Raw genomic sequence first — 18,428 nt, 5'->3', positions numbered from 1 at the left:
GGCTGGGTGAAGCTGGACCCACAGAGCAGGGCCGTTGCCCACATCACCTTGAATGGGACGAAGAGGCCAGACTGCTCTGGGATTTGTAGCAAGGGCAGCTCTGGCTTCTCTATCCGCCAAACACGTTGTGTGTGGGAGTTTGCCCCTAGATGTTAAACCCTGTTTGTTTTAAAGGAAGTACACTCCGTCTGCTTTTAATTCGCACACTTAGTTCATCAAAATATTGTTTTGCAAGAGGTTTTTTTGGTGTCCGGGAAGCCTTTGGAGTTTTTCCCTGCCTGTCCTCTAGGAAGAGTTTCCTTCTAGGAAACAAGATTCTGGGCCCTGCTCAGGGCCAGTGGGTCGGGTCATGAGGCTGTGTTTTCTGTGTTTGTTTCTCCACCAGCAAAATCAGAGGAATGGGCTTTTCCTGGGGGTTCCACGGATGGGGTACAGTCCTGCAGGGTGGACGTCCAGTGTCCCCTGGACGCAGCGGTGGAAGGTCGTGGGACGGCGGGAATGGCATATGCTGGGACCATCATTCAGACATTTGGGTCCAGAATCACGCAGAGCCGGTGCTCCCCAGGGAGCCAGGCTTCTGGAGGTGTCACAGGGCTCAGCCAGTGTTTGTTCACAGCCCTGCCTGCACCGCTGCCTGCGTGTGCTTTGCTTTCTGGGGACCCTCTTAATTGTCATAGGCTCTCAGGAGTCCAGCTGCCCACTGCCTTGTTTGAGAATGCCTACCCAAGCCAATGGGAAAGGCATTGTGCAGCAATCCAGGGCAGAATTCAGGGAGGCGCTGCAGACTTGCTGTGCTCGGCCCTGACGGGTCAAGGGTGTGGAAGGAGTTTGGGATGAACACAGACACACGACTGTATATAAAATAGATAACCAACAAGGACCTACTGTATAGCACAGGGAACTCTACTCAATATCTTGTAATAACCTATAGTGGAAGAAAATGTAAAAAAAGAATGTGTGTGTGTGTGTGTGTGTGTGTGTGTGTGTGTGTGATTGAATCACTTTGCTGTACACCTGAAACTAATGCAACATTGTAACTCAACTATATTTCAATAAAAAATTTAAAAAGTAGATAATGTGGATATATTGTATACCATAGGGAAATTATAGCCATTATCTTGCAATAACATTTAAAGGAGTATCATCTGGAAAAACACTGAATCCCTATGCTATACATCTGAAGCGAATAAAATATTGTAAATCTTCTATACTTCCATAAAAAATTTAATAAATAAAGTCAATAGATTTAAAAAAACGATAAACAAGCAAGAAAGGGTGTGGAAGGAATGAGCCTGGGAGCACTTGTGACTTAAACAGATGCAAGCAAAGGAGAAACGAAGGGAAGATTAACTGCTTGTCAGGCGGCTAATTTAAGGACCAAATAGAAGTCTGCAGGGAGCTCAGATTCGGAAGCAAGGAAGGACTGAGGTTTGGGAGCGCGCTCATCACCATAATGTATCGATGGGACTTTGCTTCACCCAGACTGGAATTCAAAAGCAAAGTCCAGTAATGATACGTGGTTAGGCCTGGGTCATTCAGTAAGGTGACCACGAGCTGTGTTGGCTGTCCTGCACTTCATATGGAGCCGATTCGAATTGAGATGCGCTGTCAATGAAATACATAACTGACTTGGAAGACTTAGTACAAATAAAATGAAATAAAATATCAGGTTAACGATTTGCATGTTGAAAGGATAATATTTCTGATATACTGGGTCAAGGATATTGTATTATGAAAATTATTACCTGTTTCTTTCTAGTCTGTTTTTAATGAGGCTACTAGAACATTTAAAGTAACATAGGTGGCCTGCGTCACACATCTGTGAGGCCAGGGCTGTCCTTGACAGGAGGACAGCAGAGGAGACTCGTTTTAGGTAGAGGAGGTTTGAAGGGAATTGAGTCATGTATAATCATCGGGACCGTTCTGACAACTGTCTCCGAGGAGTGACCCTTAGGGGTCTGCTTCAGTGAGGGAATGAAAAGCATTTGGGTTTTTTGTTATTGTCGTTTTTTGTTTTTATTTATTTTATTTTTGGCTGCCTGGGGTCTCGGTTGCGGCACATGGGATCTTTCATTGCGGCACGCGGGCGTTTCCCTAGTTGTGGCTCGCGGGCTCCAGGGCGCGTGGGCTCTGTAGTTGTGGCACACGGGCTTAGTTGCCCCACGGCATGTGGGGTCTTAGTTCCCTGATCAGGGATCGAACCCGCGTCTCCTGCATTGGAAGGCGGATTCTTAACCACGGGACTGCCAGGGAAATCTGAAAAGCATTTGTAACGAGCCGTCCTCGGCAGGAAAGTGAGTGCCGCCCACAGAGCTTGGAGGTGCTTGGAGGCTGTTCTCACAGCAGATTCCACTGCCTGGTTTGGAATCTCGCTGGCTGGCTTTGTCAGGCTCTGCCTCAGAACACGCCCTGGAGTCAGGGGGTCTTGGCCAGCCTGGGGAAGCATCACCAGTGCCTGGTGGGGACGAGATGCTGTGGCCTGCTTGAGATCCACAGCAGAGTGACCCCAGGCTCTCTTGGTACTCTCGGGAGGGTGGGAGTCAAGGCCAAAGCACAGACTGGGCGGATCTTTTGCTGGAGATCTGTAGGAAAGGGCAGATGCTGGGAGGGAAGCAGAGTAGCAGGTGACATCCTGGGGACCCATGGGGAACAGGCAGAGGAGTGGCATAGGCGTCCTCCTGAAAGGGCTCAGTGCCCCCGTGACAAGTGGGCTTTTCAGACAATGACAGGACAGCATCGAAGCTGCCAGCTGACGGGGCTGCTGGTGCAAGCTGGCAGGTAAGTCAAGGGCATGTCCCAGCAGGTGAGCCCGTGCAGCATGGGGTCCACACTGGGAAGCTTGGATCTGTCCTGGGCCACCCGGCCCGCCCCAGCCTCTGGAACAGGTGGAAGGAGCACAGGGACAGGTCACTCCTCTCCAGACCCCGGGCTGGATTCGTGCTTTCTGCAAGGTTCCTTAGAGGGCTGCAGGGGACACCTTTGGAGCCACAGGCCCCTGGGTCTCAAATCTGTTGTAGATTTGGGGGTTCTGCATATATTGTCTTCTTTGGGACAGATTCTGTGGCCAAGACAATTTACAAATTTAATCGGGCTTGACCTTCTCCAAAGTTTCTTTTGGTCTTAAGAGTCTGTAATGTGGGACCCCACTGGTCTACCCCGACAGGCAGGCCACTCTTCCCTTCTCTACGACAGCAGAGATCTCCCCAGGGTCCCCCTGGAGATCCCCCCAATCTCCCAGCCCGCACTGAAGGGGCAGGAGGTCTGTGGAGATGGCCAGGTTGGCACTGCTGGGGACCCACTCTGCGCCTGGCCTGCACAGGCTCTGACATGTTAGCTGGTCTCTGCTTTCGTGCCTGCCTCTGACCTCCGTCCTGTCACCACCACCATTTTACAGATGAGGAGACCAAGGCACCGGAAGGTTAAGTGCATCAGCGGTGGGGCCGCTGGGCCAGGGCGTCAGCTGCAGCCTCACTGCTGTTCACCACAACCCCGAGGCCTCTGGCGCAGGTCCTGTTGGCCTCCTGTGGCCTGTTTCCCTCAGCTTACCACCGCCCTCTGCAGGTGTCTCGGTCAGCGCAGGCTGTGTAACAAGAACACCAGAGATTGGTGGGGGGCTTAAACAACTGACATTTATTGCTCACAGTTCTGGAGGCTGGGAAATCAGAGATCAAGGCGCCAGCAGATTCAGTGTCTGGTGACATCCCACTGCCCGACTTATAAACTGCCCACGTCCCACTGTGTCCTCACACAGTGGAAGGGGGCACGGTGTCCCTTTTATAAGAGCACTAATCTGGTCGTGAGGGCTCCACCCCCATGACCTCATCACCTCCCAAAGGCCCCACCTCCAAATACCATCATATCAGGCATTAGGATTTCAACATAAGGATTTAGAGTTGACGAAAACATTCAGTCTATAGCGGAGAGAGACAGGTCTCAAGACTGCCCAGGCTTCCTTGCGGTGCGGGCCACGTGGCATTTGCATCTGGCCTCTCCCTGGGGAGTCTGGTCCAGCCGTGGACTGTGCACGCCTCTCTGCCTGCCCACCCCACCCTCCAGACCAGCCTCAGGGCCCTCCCCACCGTGGAGTGGCTCGTGCTGGCCCAGCCCAGCTATTTTGTCCTATTTTGTCAAGCAGTACCTTGGAAAGGCCAGCCCGTGGCTGCGGTGTGGGCCCAGCCACCGCCCTGGTCCTGCCAAGCCCTGTGTGGGCCTGGGCCTCTGCCCGCCGGACACCCGCCAGCTTGTAGTGTTGGAATTTCCTGTCTGACGTTAATTTCCCCCCACTATTTTTCCCCCCAAAGTGAGACAAAAACTCTTTTTAATTGCATGCTCTGGAGTGCCAGTCAGGATATTATTATTCTTATTAAGTGCTTCCTGTGGGGCAGTGACCAGGCATGGGGAAGGCTCTGGATGCAGCCTGTCCCGGGGCTTATTATTGGGGATAATAGTGCCATTTGCATAAGGCCTGGCCACTGGGAAGGAAGCTGTCCCTGGACTTGTCTGCACTGTCCTGCCTCCCAGCTCTGATGCTTCGGCCATTACTTGGTTCCCACTGGGAGAAGCCGTGGCCATGTAAGTCCACACGTCTGAAGGGCTGGCCTTTGAAACTGCCCAGGTTTGAAAGTGGACTGAGAACCCACAGTGAAGGGAGGTGTGCACGGGGGCCTCCACGTGGTTTCTTCAGCCCTGCGTGCACCTTTGTGCTTGTACTTGGAAAAGCACAGTCGCTGGGTTGCATTCCTCTTGAGCCTCCGGCCATATTTAGAAGCCCTGGTAAATGGGGCAGCGTGGTGGTCCCCGGGGTTCAGATGTCACACCCACGGCTATCTCTCTTATCAACCATGTCGAGTTTCTACAGCTGCAAATGTTCTCCAGCCAGGTCAATGCATAGTAGGCAGAAACGTGAGAAGTAATCTCTTACTTAACTGGTGCCAGTGGGAATTCTGAGGCTACGTCAGTAAAACGGATAATCTAGGCCCGTCATTTTCCAAGGGTGGTCCCTGGCAAGCTTGGTCAGCATCGCCTGGGCATGTTTTATAAATGAAGGTTCTCAGGCCTGTCCCAGGCCCACGGAGGCTGAAACTCTGGGGGTGGGGCCCAGCCATGGGGTTTTAATTAACAAAGCCTGCAGGTGATTCTCAGGTCTGAAAAGCACTGATGTTAGCGCCTAAGTAGGTGCATCACAGGTGTGTCTCTTGTTATGTGTATCGCATCCTTGAATCCCTGAGAGGGTCCCAGAGAGAGGCATCCCTCATCCTGAATATACGGCAGAGGCCACGTGGTTTGGGCCAGCATCCACACTGCACACAGCTCCATGCCAGGGCACTGTGAGTCCTCTGGACTCTGTCCACACTGCCTCCCAGCCTGAAGGACCCAGCATCCTCTCCAGCTCTCCCAGTCCTGGCCCCTTGAGGGTCCAGCTGCAAAACCACCTCCTGCAGGAAGCCTTCCCGGCCGCTCTGGGTCCCACGGAAATGACCCTTCCCTGACTCTGAGGCTGTTCTGACAGCTGTGCCCGTGGACCCCGCTGAATCCCACGGGGCCAGCCTCTCCAGCTTTGCAGGCGGCCTCCACCAAGGTGCCCGGTGCACTACCTGTGGGCAGGAACGCTGTTTCTTGCTCTCTGGAGCTTCCAGGGCCCTCGAGCAGGGTCCCCCTATTTGGACAGAGTAGGGGAAGCCGTTGCGCCGTGGGTGTGACTTTTGCCTTCCGGGCTGTGATGGGCCAGAGCTGAGAGCTCCATGCAGAGTGGTGTGTATCTCCAGTCTGGATACCCGAGAAAGCTGAGGAGCTGGACCCGTGGGGCCTGCAGCCGGTGCAAGTCAAGGCCGTACTAGAGGGGTCACATGCTGACCTTCATCGTGTCCCTGGATCGGACCTGCGTGCTGAGGGAGGGAGCATCTGGGTCCCGCCATCTCTGGAATCTTCCGGGAAGGCGTGAGCGCCACCTCCCCCAAGGGCGAGGTCCTGGGATCTCCACAGGGATGGGAGCGGGTGTGGGATTCCAGAGGAGCCCCGCGTCAATGGCTGAAATGTCGACCTTAGCTGTGCACAGGCCACGAGCTAGTGTCCAGTAACTGGTCGAGGGCTGGTGGACCTTCCGGGTTCACTGGGGCACAAAGTAAAGGTGCGGATCACCATCCCTTCGCTACACCATCAGTGCTTTTTCTCTTGCCAAGCATCTTCACCTTCTCATTCCCTGAAGAGTTAAACAGTTTAACTGACCAAGCTGGGCATTCAGGGTGGAATGGAGACTAGCGACCTTCTCTCTGTTGGGAGAGTCCTCCCCAGAGGTGCACTTGTCCGGACCGTCGATTCCCCCCTCGCTTCCGGGAGGGGAGAGTGGGGTTTGATGCCAGGAAACTGGATCATCTGAACCGCCGCCCTCCAGCACAGGGGAGCCATCCCCTGCCTGGGACCGCTCGGCCTAGGGCTTCTTTGGCCACTGCCTTTCCCAGGAGCGGAGTGGCTGGCTGAAGGCACATGAGGAAAGGATGGATACGATTCTCCAAAGCTGCCTTTTAAACAAAATTCACAACGCTGTTCATTGGAGCCATCTGGCCACCTGCGAATTCCCTCCGGTGTTTGTTTCACCTAGGGCAGCACGGCACAGGTTCTAGGGAATGAACGGCAGGGAGCCCTGGAGTTTGCAGCAGCCGGCCTGAGCCTCCTGCCAGTGAGCGTGTGGCAATGGGGTGGCTTCAGCAGGGATAAAATCGTAGAAGAATGTTCCCTCAGTGCCCCGAAGCCCATGGCCCGTCATTTCTGCCTGTCCCCACTCTGTAACGCCACGGTTCCCGTTGCGGGCACGTTCAGCAATGGGCAGCGCATCTGAGATCCAGCTGGATGCATCTCGGGGTCTCTTAACCCAAGACTTACAGAAAAGGTCACGCCATGATGCTTGTTCACCTCTCCTGAGATTCACAGTGATGGGGAAGGGGGCTCCTACTTGCCGAGCTCCTGCTCTGTGCAGACACTGTCATAGGCTGCCCAAGAGTTGGGTGTGTGTCATCCCATTCTACAGATTTAGACTGAGGCTCGGAGCCCTTGTCCCTTGTTAGCAAATGACAAAACTGGGGTTCACACCCAGATCTTGTCTGGATTTATGGCTCACGTGCTTTCTGCTCCTATCCCAAGCTCCTTAGGCCGTGGGGACAGGTCATCCCTTTAGGACTGTCCTCTGACTGATGGGCAACTCAGGGGTAAGGCGGATTTCAGTCAGCTGTCAAGTTCACTATGCTTGACTTCAAGCCTTCTCGTCTGCCGTTTTTTTCTCCTTCTCCTCCACACTAGCCCTTTCTCCAAAGATACAGATTTTTTGCTGCCTGGGTCCTTCAGTTAGGGGGAAGTGACCTGGTAAGTCATCCGTGAATTTTTCACATTAGTGTGAGTTTGTGACTTCCCCAAGGTCCATTTGTTTTTAAGAAAAAGAGTGAAACAATTGCACTGGATATTTCTTAAGATGCAAGGAATTATAGAGGACAAGAATGTGATCAATTAGTCATGAAAGGGGTGTCCCAAGCAGAAATGGGGGGACAAGAAGCCCTTTCCTGGTCCCCAGAGCCAGCCTCCATCTCAGCTTCTGAGAGGCCACCGGCACCCAGCAGATTGTCCCTGACGCAGCCCCAGCCGCAGCCTCCTGCATAGCCACCCTGGGACATGGTCAGCTGCCCGAGAAGGACAGGGATTGGTGCCCTGCCCTGGCCCCTGGCCTCCTGCCCAGGGCCGCACGGGCTGCGCTCAGATGTGTTTGTGCCTCATTGTAACTCAGCCCTGTATCGGGCTAGGACCAGGCCTCCTTCTGGAGACTCCCGCCTGCACCTCCCTCGGTCAGTGCCAGGGCTGGACAAGTCTTCTCGCAGACACCCATCTCTTCCCTGGTCCCAGGCCTGGAGCCCGTGTGCTCTGAGCTCATTCCCTGCTATGGTCTGTTTTTTTTTTTTGGCTGCGTTGGGTCTTAGTTGTGGCACGCGGGATCTTTGCTGTGGCATGAGGGCTCCTCATTGCGGCATGCGGACTTCTTTCTAGTTGTGGCGTGCAGGCTCAGTAGTTGTGGCTCGTGGGCTCTGTAGTTGCAGCACGAGGGCTCCAGAGCACATGGGCCCTGTAGTTGTGCTGCATGGACTTTCTAGTTGTGGCCCGTGTGCTCAGTAGTTGCAGCATTTGGGTTTAGTTGCCCTGTGGCATGTGGGATCTTAGTTCCCTGACTAGGAATCGAACCCCCGTCCCCTGCATTGGAAGGCGGATTCTTAACCGCTGGACCGCCAGGGAAGTCCCCTTGCTGTAGTCTTGATGGGAATGGCCACATAACTGGAACCCATGCTGATCTCTAGGGACTGGACAGCCCGGAGGGCTGGGGCGCCCCCAACACGTCCCAGGAAATGGTTGCTTCCCCCCGGGCCGGCCCCTCTGTGTATGTCTCTGAGCCCAGTCCTCAGGGCAGCATCTCCACGTGGTAGCGGCACATGACTTCGTCCAAGGAGAATTCCTCCAGCTGCTGCCCTGGCTGCCTGGTCGTGTTTTGATGACCCGGTTTTCCTGATTCTTCGTCGGAACCCTCTGCTGCCACTCCCACCGCCACCCCATCCCGTCAGTGTGTAAGTCGCCAGAGTTGTCATTAACGGGGCATCCGCTAGAGCCAGGCTTCCAGGGGAAGGTCCCCCTCGTCCCCTTTCAGTGTCCTGCTTACTCACACAGTGAGATCCTTATGCCAAGGACGCTCCCACGTGCCCTCACCCCTGGGACCACCAGCCAAGGAGCATTTAGCATGTAAACCTTAGTGCAGAAAAATCCTAGGGTTTAAAAAAAAAAAGCCATCACGGCACCATCGTCAGCTTCTTAAACTTTTGGTCTTTCTGTGTAGGATCAAAACCAAATGTGCATTTTTTTCAGAGGGGGCAGGGAGATCCATAGAAAATTCCCATCTTAGAGTTTCCTCCTCAGAAACTTAAAAAGAGAGCCATTTCTTTGAAATGGCATATGGAGTGTGTGTGTGTGTGTGTGTGTGTGTGTGTGTGTGTGTGTGTGTTCCCCCCCCATCATGCTGAAAGGACATGATTTACTTTGGATTTTTTTTTTTACTTAAAAAAAGAGGCCACAATGAAAACAGCGTGTGCGCGGGTCCCATTCAGTACGTTTCTGGAAGGCCGGCCGCCTTGTTCTTTACGTTCATCTTCGTTATGTTCCTTGGGTGCTGCTGCTGGCCTCTGGGTGGCGTGCTGTCTCGCAGAAGGTCCAGAGTGGGACCTCTGCCTCCTTGGCCTGCCCGATCGGCTCTGGGCAGAGCATTCCCCGCTGAATGTTTCCATCAGGGCCGTGGGGGCCGGCAGGGGTCCATGCTGGTCTGAGAGGGTCCTGAGTCTTCAGATTAGCCAGCGTCACCCTTCATCCCTCAGTTTACCTGTGGTGCAAAGCTGGTCCCAGAGACGGTTGGCTTAGGTGATGGGGCCAGGGGCTGAGCGGATTCAGCAGGGCCGCTAGGTCAGTGAGTTGTGCAGACAGGACCATAAAGAGGAAACAGTGCCCAGCACGTGCCCCCTGCCTCCCCCCACCCCCCGTGACCTGCTCAGGACCCCTCCTAAAGCCTCACTGAGTCACCAGCTGGGACAAGCATGGCTCTTCCCCGGGGAGCGGGTGACCTTTCACAAACAGCGGGATCTGGGAGGAAGGCGCTTGGAGCTCATCTAATCCCCGTTGTACGAAAGGATAATGTGAGACCCAGACAGGGGACAGAATGTCCCCGAAGTCCCAGGGCCGCCGGGTGGCAGGGCTCTCCTGGGATTCCTGGCTAACGCATGCCCGGCCTCCCTCAGCCTGACTCTATTCATGCCGCCTTTTGAAAAGTTTCATCAGAGCACGTGACTCCCTACCCAGAACCCCCCGGGGGCCTCCCAAATCTCCCAGAAAATAACCCTGAAGTCTTTCCCAGAGCCTGCCTGCCCGGGCTTATAGGACCTCCTAGCCCCACCCCTCTGTTCCAGCCCAGGTGGCCTTGTGCTGAAATCACCAAGCTCTTCCCCCGACCAGGCTCTGGGCCTTCGCGTGGCCTCGCCCCACCAGGCTCTGGGCCTTTGCGCTGGCCTCCCCCCACCAGGCTCTGGGCCTTTGCGCTGGCCTCCCCCCACCAGGCTCTGGGCCTTTGCGCTGGCCTCCCCCCACCAGGCTCTGGGCCTTTGTGCGGCCTCCCCCCACCAGGCTCTGGGCCTTTGCGCTGGCCTCGCCCCACCAGGTGCACCCTCTCTCGGAGAGCCCTGACTTCTCCAGCGTCGCCCAAGCCCCCTCGGTTTCCTTCCTACTCTCAGCGCCCTGATGTGAGGGTATTAATGTATTTCCGGTTTGCTCCTGTGCCCTCTTCCAGCAATGTCTACAGCTCTGTGGCGGCAGCTTTGTGACCGCCCTGCCAGGAGCTGGAGCAGTGCTGCTACACAGCAAGCACTTGATACAGGCGGATGAGTGAACGAATGAATGAATGGCTGTTCCTACAGTGACTGTGCCCAGAGGTAGCCCCCACTGACGTGAATGGTCCGGTGGTTCTCTGAGGTGGGCAGAGGGGTCCAGACAGCAGGTCCCCGGGTTGGACTCTGGCTGATGGGAGGCATGGCGCTCCACCCTGGACCGACACTGGGAGCTGCTGGGTAGGAAGTGAGCACGCACTCAGGCTCTGTTTGCTGAGGGCCAGCTTTGTGCCGGCGCTGTGCTCCAGGAAAGCACACAGGGATGAGGGCAGAGAGACGGTGAAACCAGCGGTCACCAGCGGCCTGATCGTGGCTCACCTAGAGGTACAGACATGCCACTCTGAGCCTTGATGTTCTTTCCTGAAAAATGGGGATAAGGACAGGGTTAGTGGCCAAACTAAACGAGACGCTATAAGCAAAGCCCCACGAGGCAGCTGACGTCACTAAGGATGAGCACCCGAGGCACGTCCCCTCCTGACCCAGCTGGGGGCTGCCACACTCCAGCTGTCAGCCGACCGACACATCCCTGCCCGGATGGGAGGAACCACTGACACGAGTTCCCAGGCTGGTCCTGAGGATCCCAAGCGGGTGAGGGTGGGGTGCGGGTGTGTGGCCAGAGCCCTTGCTGCCTGCTCGTTCCATGGGTGTCAGCCATCCTGGGAGCAGCAGGGCGGAGGGAAGTCCTGCCCTGCGGCCCTGACTTGAGAAAGAGGAAGCCGTTGCCCCCGTAAGCTCACAGGCTGCACCCCAGGACCTGGCAGAAGGGAGGGGGCAGCCCCAGCAGCAGGACCCTGCAGGCGGCTGTCCCTTATGCCTCTGCTGGGAAGCCCCAGGGTCCTCCTCCCCAACCTCTCGTGCACGCACACACACACGCACACACACGCACACATGCACACACACGCGCACACACGCACAGCCTGGTCTTGTGCAGCAGCCTGGTGACCTCGGTGCCATGTCCGCTTCATGTTTGCCAGGTCAGCTACCATGAGCGCTTCATTCCTAGGGGTTTTATTGCTCTTTAAACCTGGATGAAGTTGCATTACTTCTGAGAAGAGCACTGCTATAGCTGGTGGGGCAGAGGGGAAGGTCTGGGCTCTTGTGGCCTCAGGGGAACCCCTTCAACCTCTGCAGGTTCGAGATCAGGGGAAGGAGCATCCCAGGGCACTGGAGAATGGTCGGTGGAAAGACTGGGAATTCTGGGGTGAGTGCAGCCTGAGCTTGCAATGAAGACCCAGGAGTTGCTGTTTGCAAGCCCTGAGAGCAGGGCCCAGTGCCGTGTGAGCGCTTGTTAAATGTGACACGTAAGCAAGGTCGGGACAGAAAGACCCCGGGATCACCCTTGCACTCAGGGAGCCTCGGAGCGTTTGTTGGGGTGGTATAGAGGGAAAAGCCCGTGCCCAGCCGTCCAGGGCCTTGGATTCCCCTCCTGGCTCTGTTGTCTTTCAGCTTATGACTTTGGGCTGAAATCACCCTTGGCCTCCATTTCCTCATCTGTGAAATGGGCACAGTAACACCTACCCTGGCTGCCTCAGGTGGCTTTTGGATATGCAGGGAAACAGAAATAGACAAAAGCAAACCATGTTTATTTTGTTAACAATACTGTAATCTGGTCTGCCTGGCTGCATTAAAAAAAAAAAAAAAAAAGAAACAAAAAAAACCATAAAGGCTCTTTCCTGCAGGTCTGGGGAGGTGAGTACTGCTTCCCTGCTGACTCCCCTGGGGATTTGGGGAAGTCCAGTTTGTCTCCCAGGCTGTAAGCAGGCGAGCAGGCCCTCCGCCCTCCCCAGGGTCTGCAGGGAGCAGAGAGTGACTTGTCCCCTGCCCCACAGCCAGTAAATGGATTATGGACTGCGGGGCTCCAAACATTAGTAATAATTGTCAGCAGCAGCAGTAACACGTACGGAGTGCTTCTTACGTGCACAAGCACCTCTCGGCAGGAACGTTTTATCTTCAGGGCAACCCTAAGAGTAGTTGGTGTTACTTGTTTCTGGATGGACACAGGGAGATGCAGAGGTAACGGAGTTTGCCTGAAGCCAGGCAGCTGGTGCGCAGCAGCTTTGACTCCCAGAGGGTGGCCAGTCCTCCTGTCACCGTTTTCAGAGTCACAGCTGCACGCCCAGCCTCACCTCCTCAGAGCACACGGGCCTAAGGGGAGAAGAGGTGGTCATTCCCACAATCACCAGCCACGGAAGAGAGCGCCCGACTGCACGGATGGGGCAACGCGCCAGTGTCAGGTCTCCTCGGAGCCCAAGATTTGTGGAGTCTGGGTTTGGCAAATTGATTTAATCAGAGTGAGAGGATTTGCTTTCTTTATTCCCAGTCGCTGTGGAGGGTGTCAGGATTGTGGAATTAGGAAGATAAAATTGAATATGTAAAAATTAAGGTTAAACATCAGGAGGAAGGTTTCCTCTTGTTAAAAATTCATAAGTGATGAACCCAAGTGTCCATTGGCAGGTGAATGGATAACCCAAATGTGGTATATCTATACAATGAATATTATTCAGCCTTAAAAAAGGAAATTCTACTACTCAGCCATAAAACAGAATGAAATAATGCCCTTTGCAGCGTTATGGATGGACCTAGAGATTATCATACAAAGTGAAGTAAGTCAGACAGAGAAAGACAAATACCACATGGTATCACATATGTGGAATCTAAAATACGATATAAATGAACTTATCTGTGAAACAGACTCACAGACATAGAGAACAGACTGGTGGTTGCCAAGGGGGTGGGGTGTGGGGCAGGGATGTATTGGGGGTTTGGGGTTAGTAGATAAAAATTGTTACCTATAGGTGGATAACCAACAAGGTCCTACTGTAGAGCACAGGGAACTATATTCAATATCCTGTGATAAACTGTAATGGAAAAGAATAGAAAAAAGAATATATATATATGTATAACTGAATCACTTTGCCGTACAGCAGAAACTAACACAATTGTAAATCAACTGTAGTTCAATAAAAATATATTAAAGAAAAAAAGGAAATTCAACACATGCCACAGTGGATGAACCCTGGGGACGTTAAGTGAAATCAGCCAGCCACAAGACAACAGATACTGTGTGATTCCACTCATACTAGGTCCCCAGAGGAGTCAAATCCATAGAGACAGAAAGGAGAGTGGTGGTCGCCAGGGGCCAGGGGAGGGGGAGAGGGAGTTGGTGTTTAATGGGGACAGTTTCAGTTGGGGACGATGGAAAGAGTTCTGGGGATGCATGGTGGTAGCACACTCAATTGTACACTTAACCATGGTTTAAAATGGTAAATTTTATGTTATATGTATTTTACCACAATCAAAAAGGAATTTGTAGCGCTTACAATACCAGGATCTGCTTGCACAGACACAGTCGGCAACATCATCTGTGTGCGTTTACCACCACAGGCCTGGCAGTCAGCTGACCTGTACGTGTGGAAAACGAACCCACCGGATTTCTTTAACCTCTTGAGTAATTCAGACTCAACAGCCAGCCTCACTGGCCTGTGGTCCTCAGCCTGAGCAAGAGCTGACTGAGAAATCTTAGCCCTTTTCCCCGTGTAACTACTTTTTAAAGAGCCTTGTTTTCCTAAGGCCTATAATTTTGCTTGCCTCCAGGGTACCCAGGAATTTTTTTTTTTTTTTTTTTTTTAATTAGCAAAGAGCCTCCTTACAAGTATCATGATCTGCACAGGCCAAGTGCAGACAGGAGGCTGACGCACTCTGGCAACCAGGTCTCATGTGTCGGCATTGGCATCCCGGGGGCCAGCGCACTTGGGGTCCGTAATGCATATTGAGAGCTGGAGCATTCACAGACCCACAGAAGTGTCCACTGTGGGCTGCCCACAGGACGGGGCTCTGTGGCACTTGGCCTGACTGAGGCTGGCCGCAGCCGGGAGCTGGCCCTGCCTCCACAGACAGTTCTAGGTCAGTGTCTCCAGCGTGGGGGGCCGCAGCGTCCGGAGGCCGTGCCCCGGGGCTGCGGGCGCCACACCAGGCCAAGGCCAGGACGGGCAGAAGCCTGTCGGCTCTGTCAGCCCTGATTTGTGGCCAAGTCTGTCATCTCCCCGAGTTCAAAGAGCGCTTAGCTGCTTGTCTTTGTCAAGAGCGCAGTTGGGGGTCTTTTATGTGAAGGATGTAGGGTTCCCGGGCTGACTTTGATTATTTATTCATCCCCCTTTGTGGGTGTGTGATAGCCAGGCACCCCGGAGCCCCCCTGTCCTGAGCGCTGTTGCTCTGAAATTCATTGAGCTTTAAAGCCCTTTGAAAAGTGCTTTTCGAGGGAGGGGAAAAGTTTTTGAAGTCCTGTTTCTCTCTCCCCTCCGCAGTGCCGACTCATCTCCTGCCACCGTTCCACGCCCCCTTCCCGATTGACATGCGACACCAGGAGGGAAGGTACCATTACGAGCCTCACTCTGTGCACGGTGTGCACGGGTAAGTTCCGCCCGCCGCCCCAGGCTCCGTCCCTCTGGTCCGAGCTCCTGATCAGCGTCGTCCACCTCTGTCACCCTGGCATGCGCTGACCCGGTGTGAAGGGGGACTGTGGGGTGTGAACCCCAGCTCCCCTCTGGTTACCTGAGAAGGAAGCACACCCATCTGCCACATCACGGCTTCCAAGGATGCAGGGGGTCCTGGTGTGTCCACAAGCGCCCTGAGGCTCTTCCCCCATCCGGGCAGTGAGGACGCCCTGCAGACCAAAGTCCCCATATAAGTACTGTGACTTTGGATCGACGTTGTCCCAACATAATCATTCATAGTGCCCCGCCCCCCTTTCATGCTCTCAAGTATCCCAGTTTGGACAGTGAATTACAGGATAACCCTACTGATAAGGACAAGCTCAAGGTTATTCTTTGGGGCCTTTCCTACTCCCTGCTCTAAGACCCCCCCCAGTGAAGGCATGTGTCCCCTGTGTGTCTCTCTCTAGACCTGCTCCTGCCCCTCTCCACTCCCACCCAGGGTCTCGGAGCCCGTAGCTGACGTCACTTTTCTTGGTCTTTATGACTCCAAGACTTGACCCCTTGCTGCCTCATCCATTTTGCTTCCAGGAGAGAGGCTGAATCCTTCACCCCACCCCCTGTATCTCCACTGCGCCCCACACCCGCCTCTTGACCCAGACACCCGACCTGTCCATACCAAGCTGCTGTTATGGTTCTAGCCCACCTGTACCTGGGTCTCAGCCCCTACTGCCCCACCTGCCTGGAACGGCCCCTCCTCCTGACCACCTCCTCCAGAGTCCCGAAGCCTCAGCTCAGGGGCCACCTCCTCTTGGGAGCCCACCCTGAGTGGGGGTCCTTCCCTGGATTCCTACCACACTGTAGCATTGGAATGAGGTGTCTTCACACTCTGTCCAGCGGGCTCTGAGCTTTGCTCTGAGAGCCGTCGACACCCTCCATGCATTCCACCCATTGAAGACAGACCCCCACTCCCTCTCCCAGCTCCCGCTGGAGTAAAGTCAGTCAAAACTCACTGAGACCCCACTATACTCAAAGCCCTGTGCCTGAGAGGGGGGCAGGTGACTCCTATTTGGGGGCACCCGCTGCTCACCCCAGACAAGGCAAATCTGGGACTTCTGTGTGCTTTTTCAAGAGGTCTTGTATGTTGCAATAATCTCAGACATAAAAAATTTGCAAAAATAGTGCAAAGACTTCCCGTACACCCTCACCCAGTTCCTCAAATGTTGAGACTTGAAGAGGAAAGGCCAGTTACTGTATAAGATGTCCTCGGTTTGGGTTTGCCTGGTGTTGCCTCCTGATAAATTCAGATGATGCCCTGGGGGGATACTCCCATAGAAGTGGTGCTGTGCCCTCCTAGTGCATCCTGTCGGGGCCTATGACGACCATACTTCTCATCCCTGGAGATGGCTAACTTTGATCGTTTGCTTACGGTGACGTCCGCTGGGTTTCTCCACTTTAAAGTTCATCCCTTTGTAATTACAAGTCCCTTGTGGGACAATACTTGGGTAATATGTAAATTCCTATTTCTCATCATATTTTCACCTACTCACTTGAACATCTGTTGTTGATTCTTGCCAAAAACGGTAACGTCTAGTATTTGCCAAATGATGATTTTCTATTTCCGTGATTCCTTCCACATTTATTAATTGGAATTCTACTGTAAGGAGGAGCTGTCCCTTCTCCCCCATTTCTCTATTTATTTGATCATTTATCTGTGTCCATTCAATGGGTGGATATTTGTCTTCTTCTGTGAGTTACACTCTATTGCTGTCACTATTTATTGTGTTGTTCAAACTGTCCCAGATTTGTGCATTGGGAGTCCCCTCAAGTTGTCCCCTGTGGCATGTTGGGATCTTTGCGTTTTATTTTGGTGCATGTAGCTGGTTCTCACTTGACTAGGACCTGCGGCTGATAGGCCTGTGTCCCCCTGGTGGGTGGTAGGGCCGTTTCCGCCCTCTGCCCACCTCCCACACTTCTCCAGCTGCAGGTGGCTGAGACCACAGCTCAGGCAGCTTCTGGAAGGTGCATACTCTTAAGAGCTGGTAGATCACCTCAAAATTGCTCAGTTGGTAGCATCTGAGAATCCTATGAGTATCAAGGGAGCTGAGTTCCTTTCCAGGAAGGGGTTGGAGTGGCTGATTTTCTGCTTGAGAACTGTTTGGCTGGTTCCATGGCGCAGATCCTGAGCACGGCAGGCCTGCAGCGAAGTGCTCCTCACAAGGGGCCCTGTGCTGGTCAGAGACATGCACACTGCTGAGAGCTCCCTGGAGGAGCGTGCAGGCAGGTGTGCATCACTGCAGGGGAGCATCCTGGCTCCCATGTCCCCACATACCTAGGGGCAACGACAGAGATGTAAGAAGACGTCACCATTGACGACTGCCGTTTCTCGAAATAACTCTGACCTTGTGGACAGGCTCTGCTGTAAACACTTCCTGTGTTCATCTTGCTTAATCCTCTCAACCCTAAAAGATATGCATGTCATGTCAGCCCCATGTTACAGATGAAGGAACTGAGGCAGCACAGAGAGGTTAAATAATTCATCCTTAGGGCCCCCACTGAGGGAGTGAGAGAGTTTGGAATCTAATTACTGCCTCCTGAGCCCGGGCCCTCGGCCACATGCTGGCCTCGCTCTTGGGAGCACATGTATGACCACAGGTCCCCTGCATGGGTCCAGACGATTCCTTCACGAAAGCTCATCTAGCCCTTTGTTAGGGCACTGCCCCCAAACCTCTGGACCAGCCGCCTCCCCTGGGAGCCTGCTAGCAATGCAGAGTCTCAGGCTGCAGCCCAGACTTGCTGACTCAGAGACTCTAGGATAGGCCCACCGTTTGTTTGGGGGTTTTTTTGTTTTGTTTTGTTTTTAATATATTTATTTATTTATTTTTGGCTGCGTTGGGTCTTCGTTGTTGCACGCGGGCTTTCTCTAGTTGTGGCGAGCAGGGGCTACTCTTCGTTGCGGTGCAGGGGCTACTCTTCGATGCGGTGCACGGGCTGCTCATTGTGGTGGCTTCTCTCGTTGCAGAGCACGGGCTCTAGGCGTGCAGGCTTCAGTAGTTGTGGCCCGTGGGCTCTAGAGCCCAGGCTCAGTAGTTGTGGCGCACGGGCTTAGTTGCTCCACGGCATGTGGGATCTTCCGGACCAGGGATTGAACCCGTGTACCCTGCATCGGCAGGCGGATTCTCAACCACTGCGCCACCAGGGAAGTCCTCACACATTACACACATTACACACATCACACACACATTACAGGCTCGAGATGCTCCGGCTGCAAGCAGGACCTTGGCACTGAATCAGGGGCCCTCAGTACTGTCACTCCCTGAGCTAGTAGACAGCTGTGGCTGGGAGGTGGCCCCCCCCCCCCGAAGTTTTCTCCAGGCTCTGCCATTCCCCAGGTCAGGACTGGACACAGGCCATGTCCCATCCCAGGGCCTGCTTCCCTCCTGGCCAGTGAAGGACAGAGAATGGGTGGGGCACCCAGAGAAGCAGGAAGTGGAGGTGGCAGGCAGCAGGGGTGGGCTGACTCAGCCAGCAGGCCTGTGGAAAT

General features: G+C 54.1%; 1 protein-coding gene across 1 annotated transcript in view; it reads left to right on the top strand.

Annotated features, from left to right (window-relative positions):
* The window catches only part of GLI2 (GLI family zinc finger 2), a 247,536-nt gene that overhangs the window by 167,937 nt on the left and 61,171 nt on the right, over positions 1 to 18,428 (top strand). The window contains exon 3 of the mRNA XM_032638319.1: positions 14,759 to 14,864. Within this exon, the coding sequence (XP_032494210.1) occupies positions 14,759 to 14,864 (106 nt within the window). The remainder of the gene's footprint in view (positions 1 to 14,758; positions 14,865 to 18,428) is intronic.

This window comes from Phocoena sinus, chromosome 7 (genome assembly GCF_008692025.1).
Source record: "Phocoena sinus isolate mPhoSin1 chromosome 7, mPhoSin1.pri, whole genome shotgun sequence".
Taxonomy (NCBI): Eukaryota; Metazoa; Chordata; class Mammalia; order Artiodactyla; family Phocoenidae; genus Phocoena; species Phocoena sinus.
The sequence above is the reverse complement of the archived record's forward strand: the minus strand, read 5'-3'. Positions and strand labels throughout refer to the sequence as shown.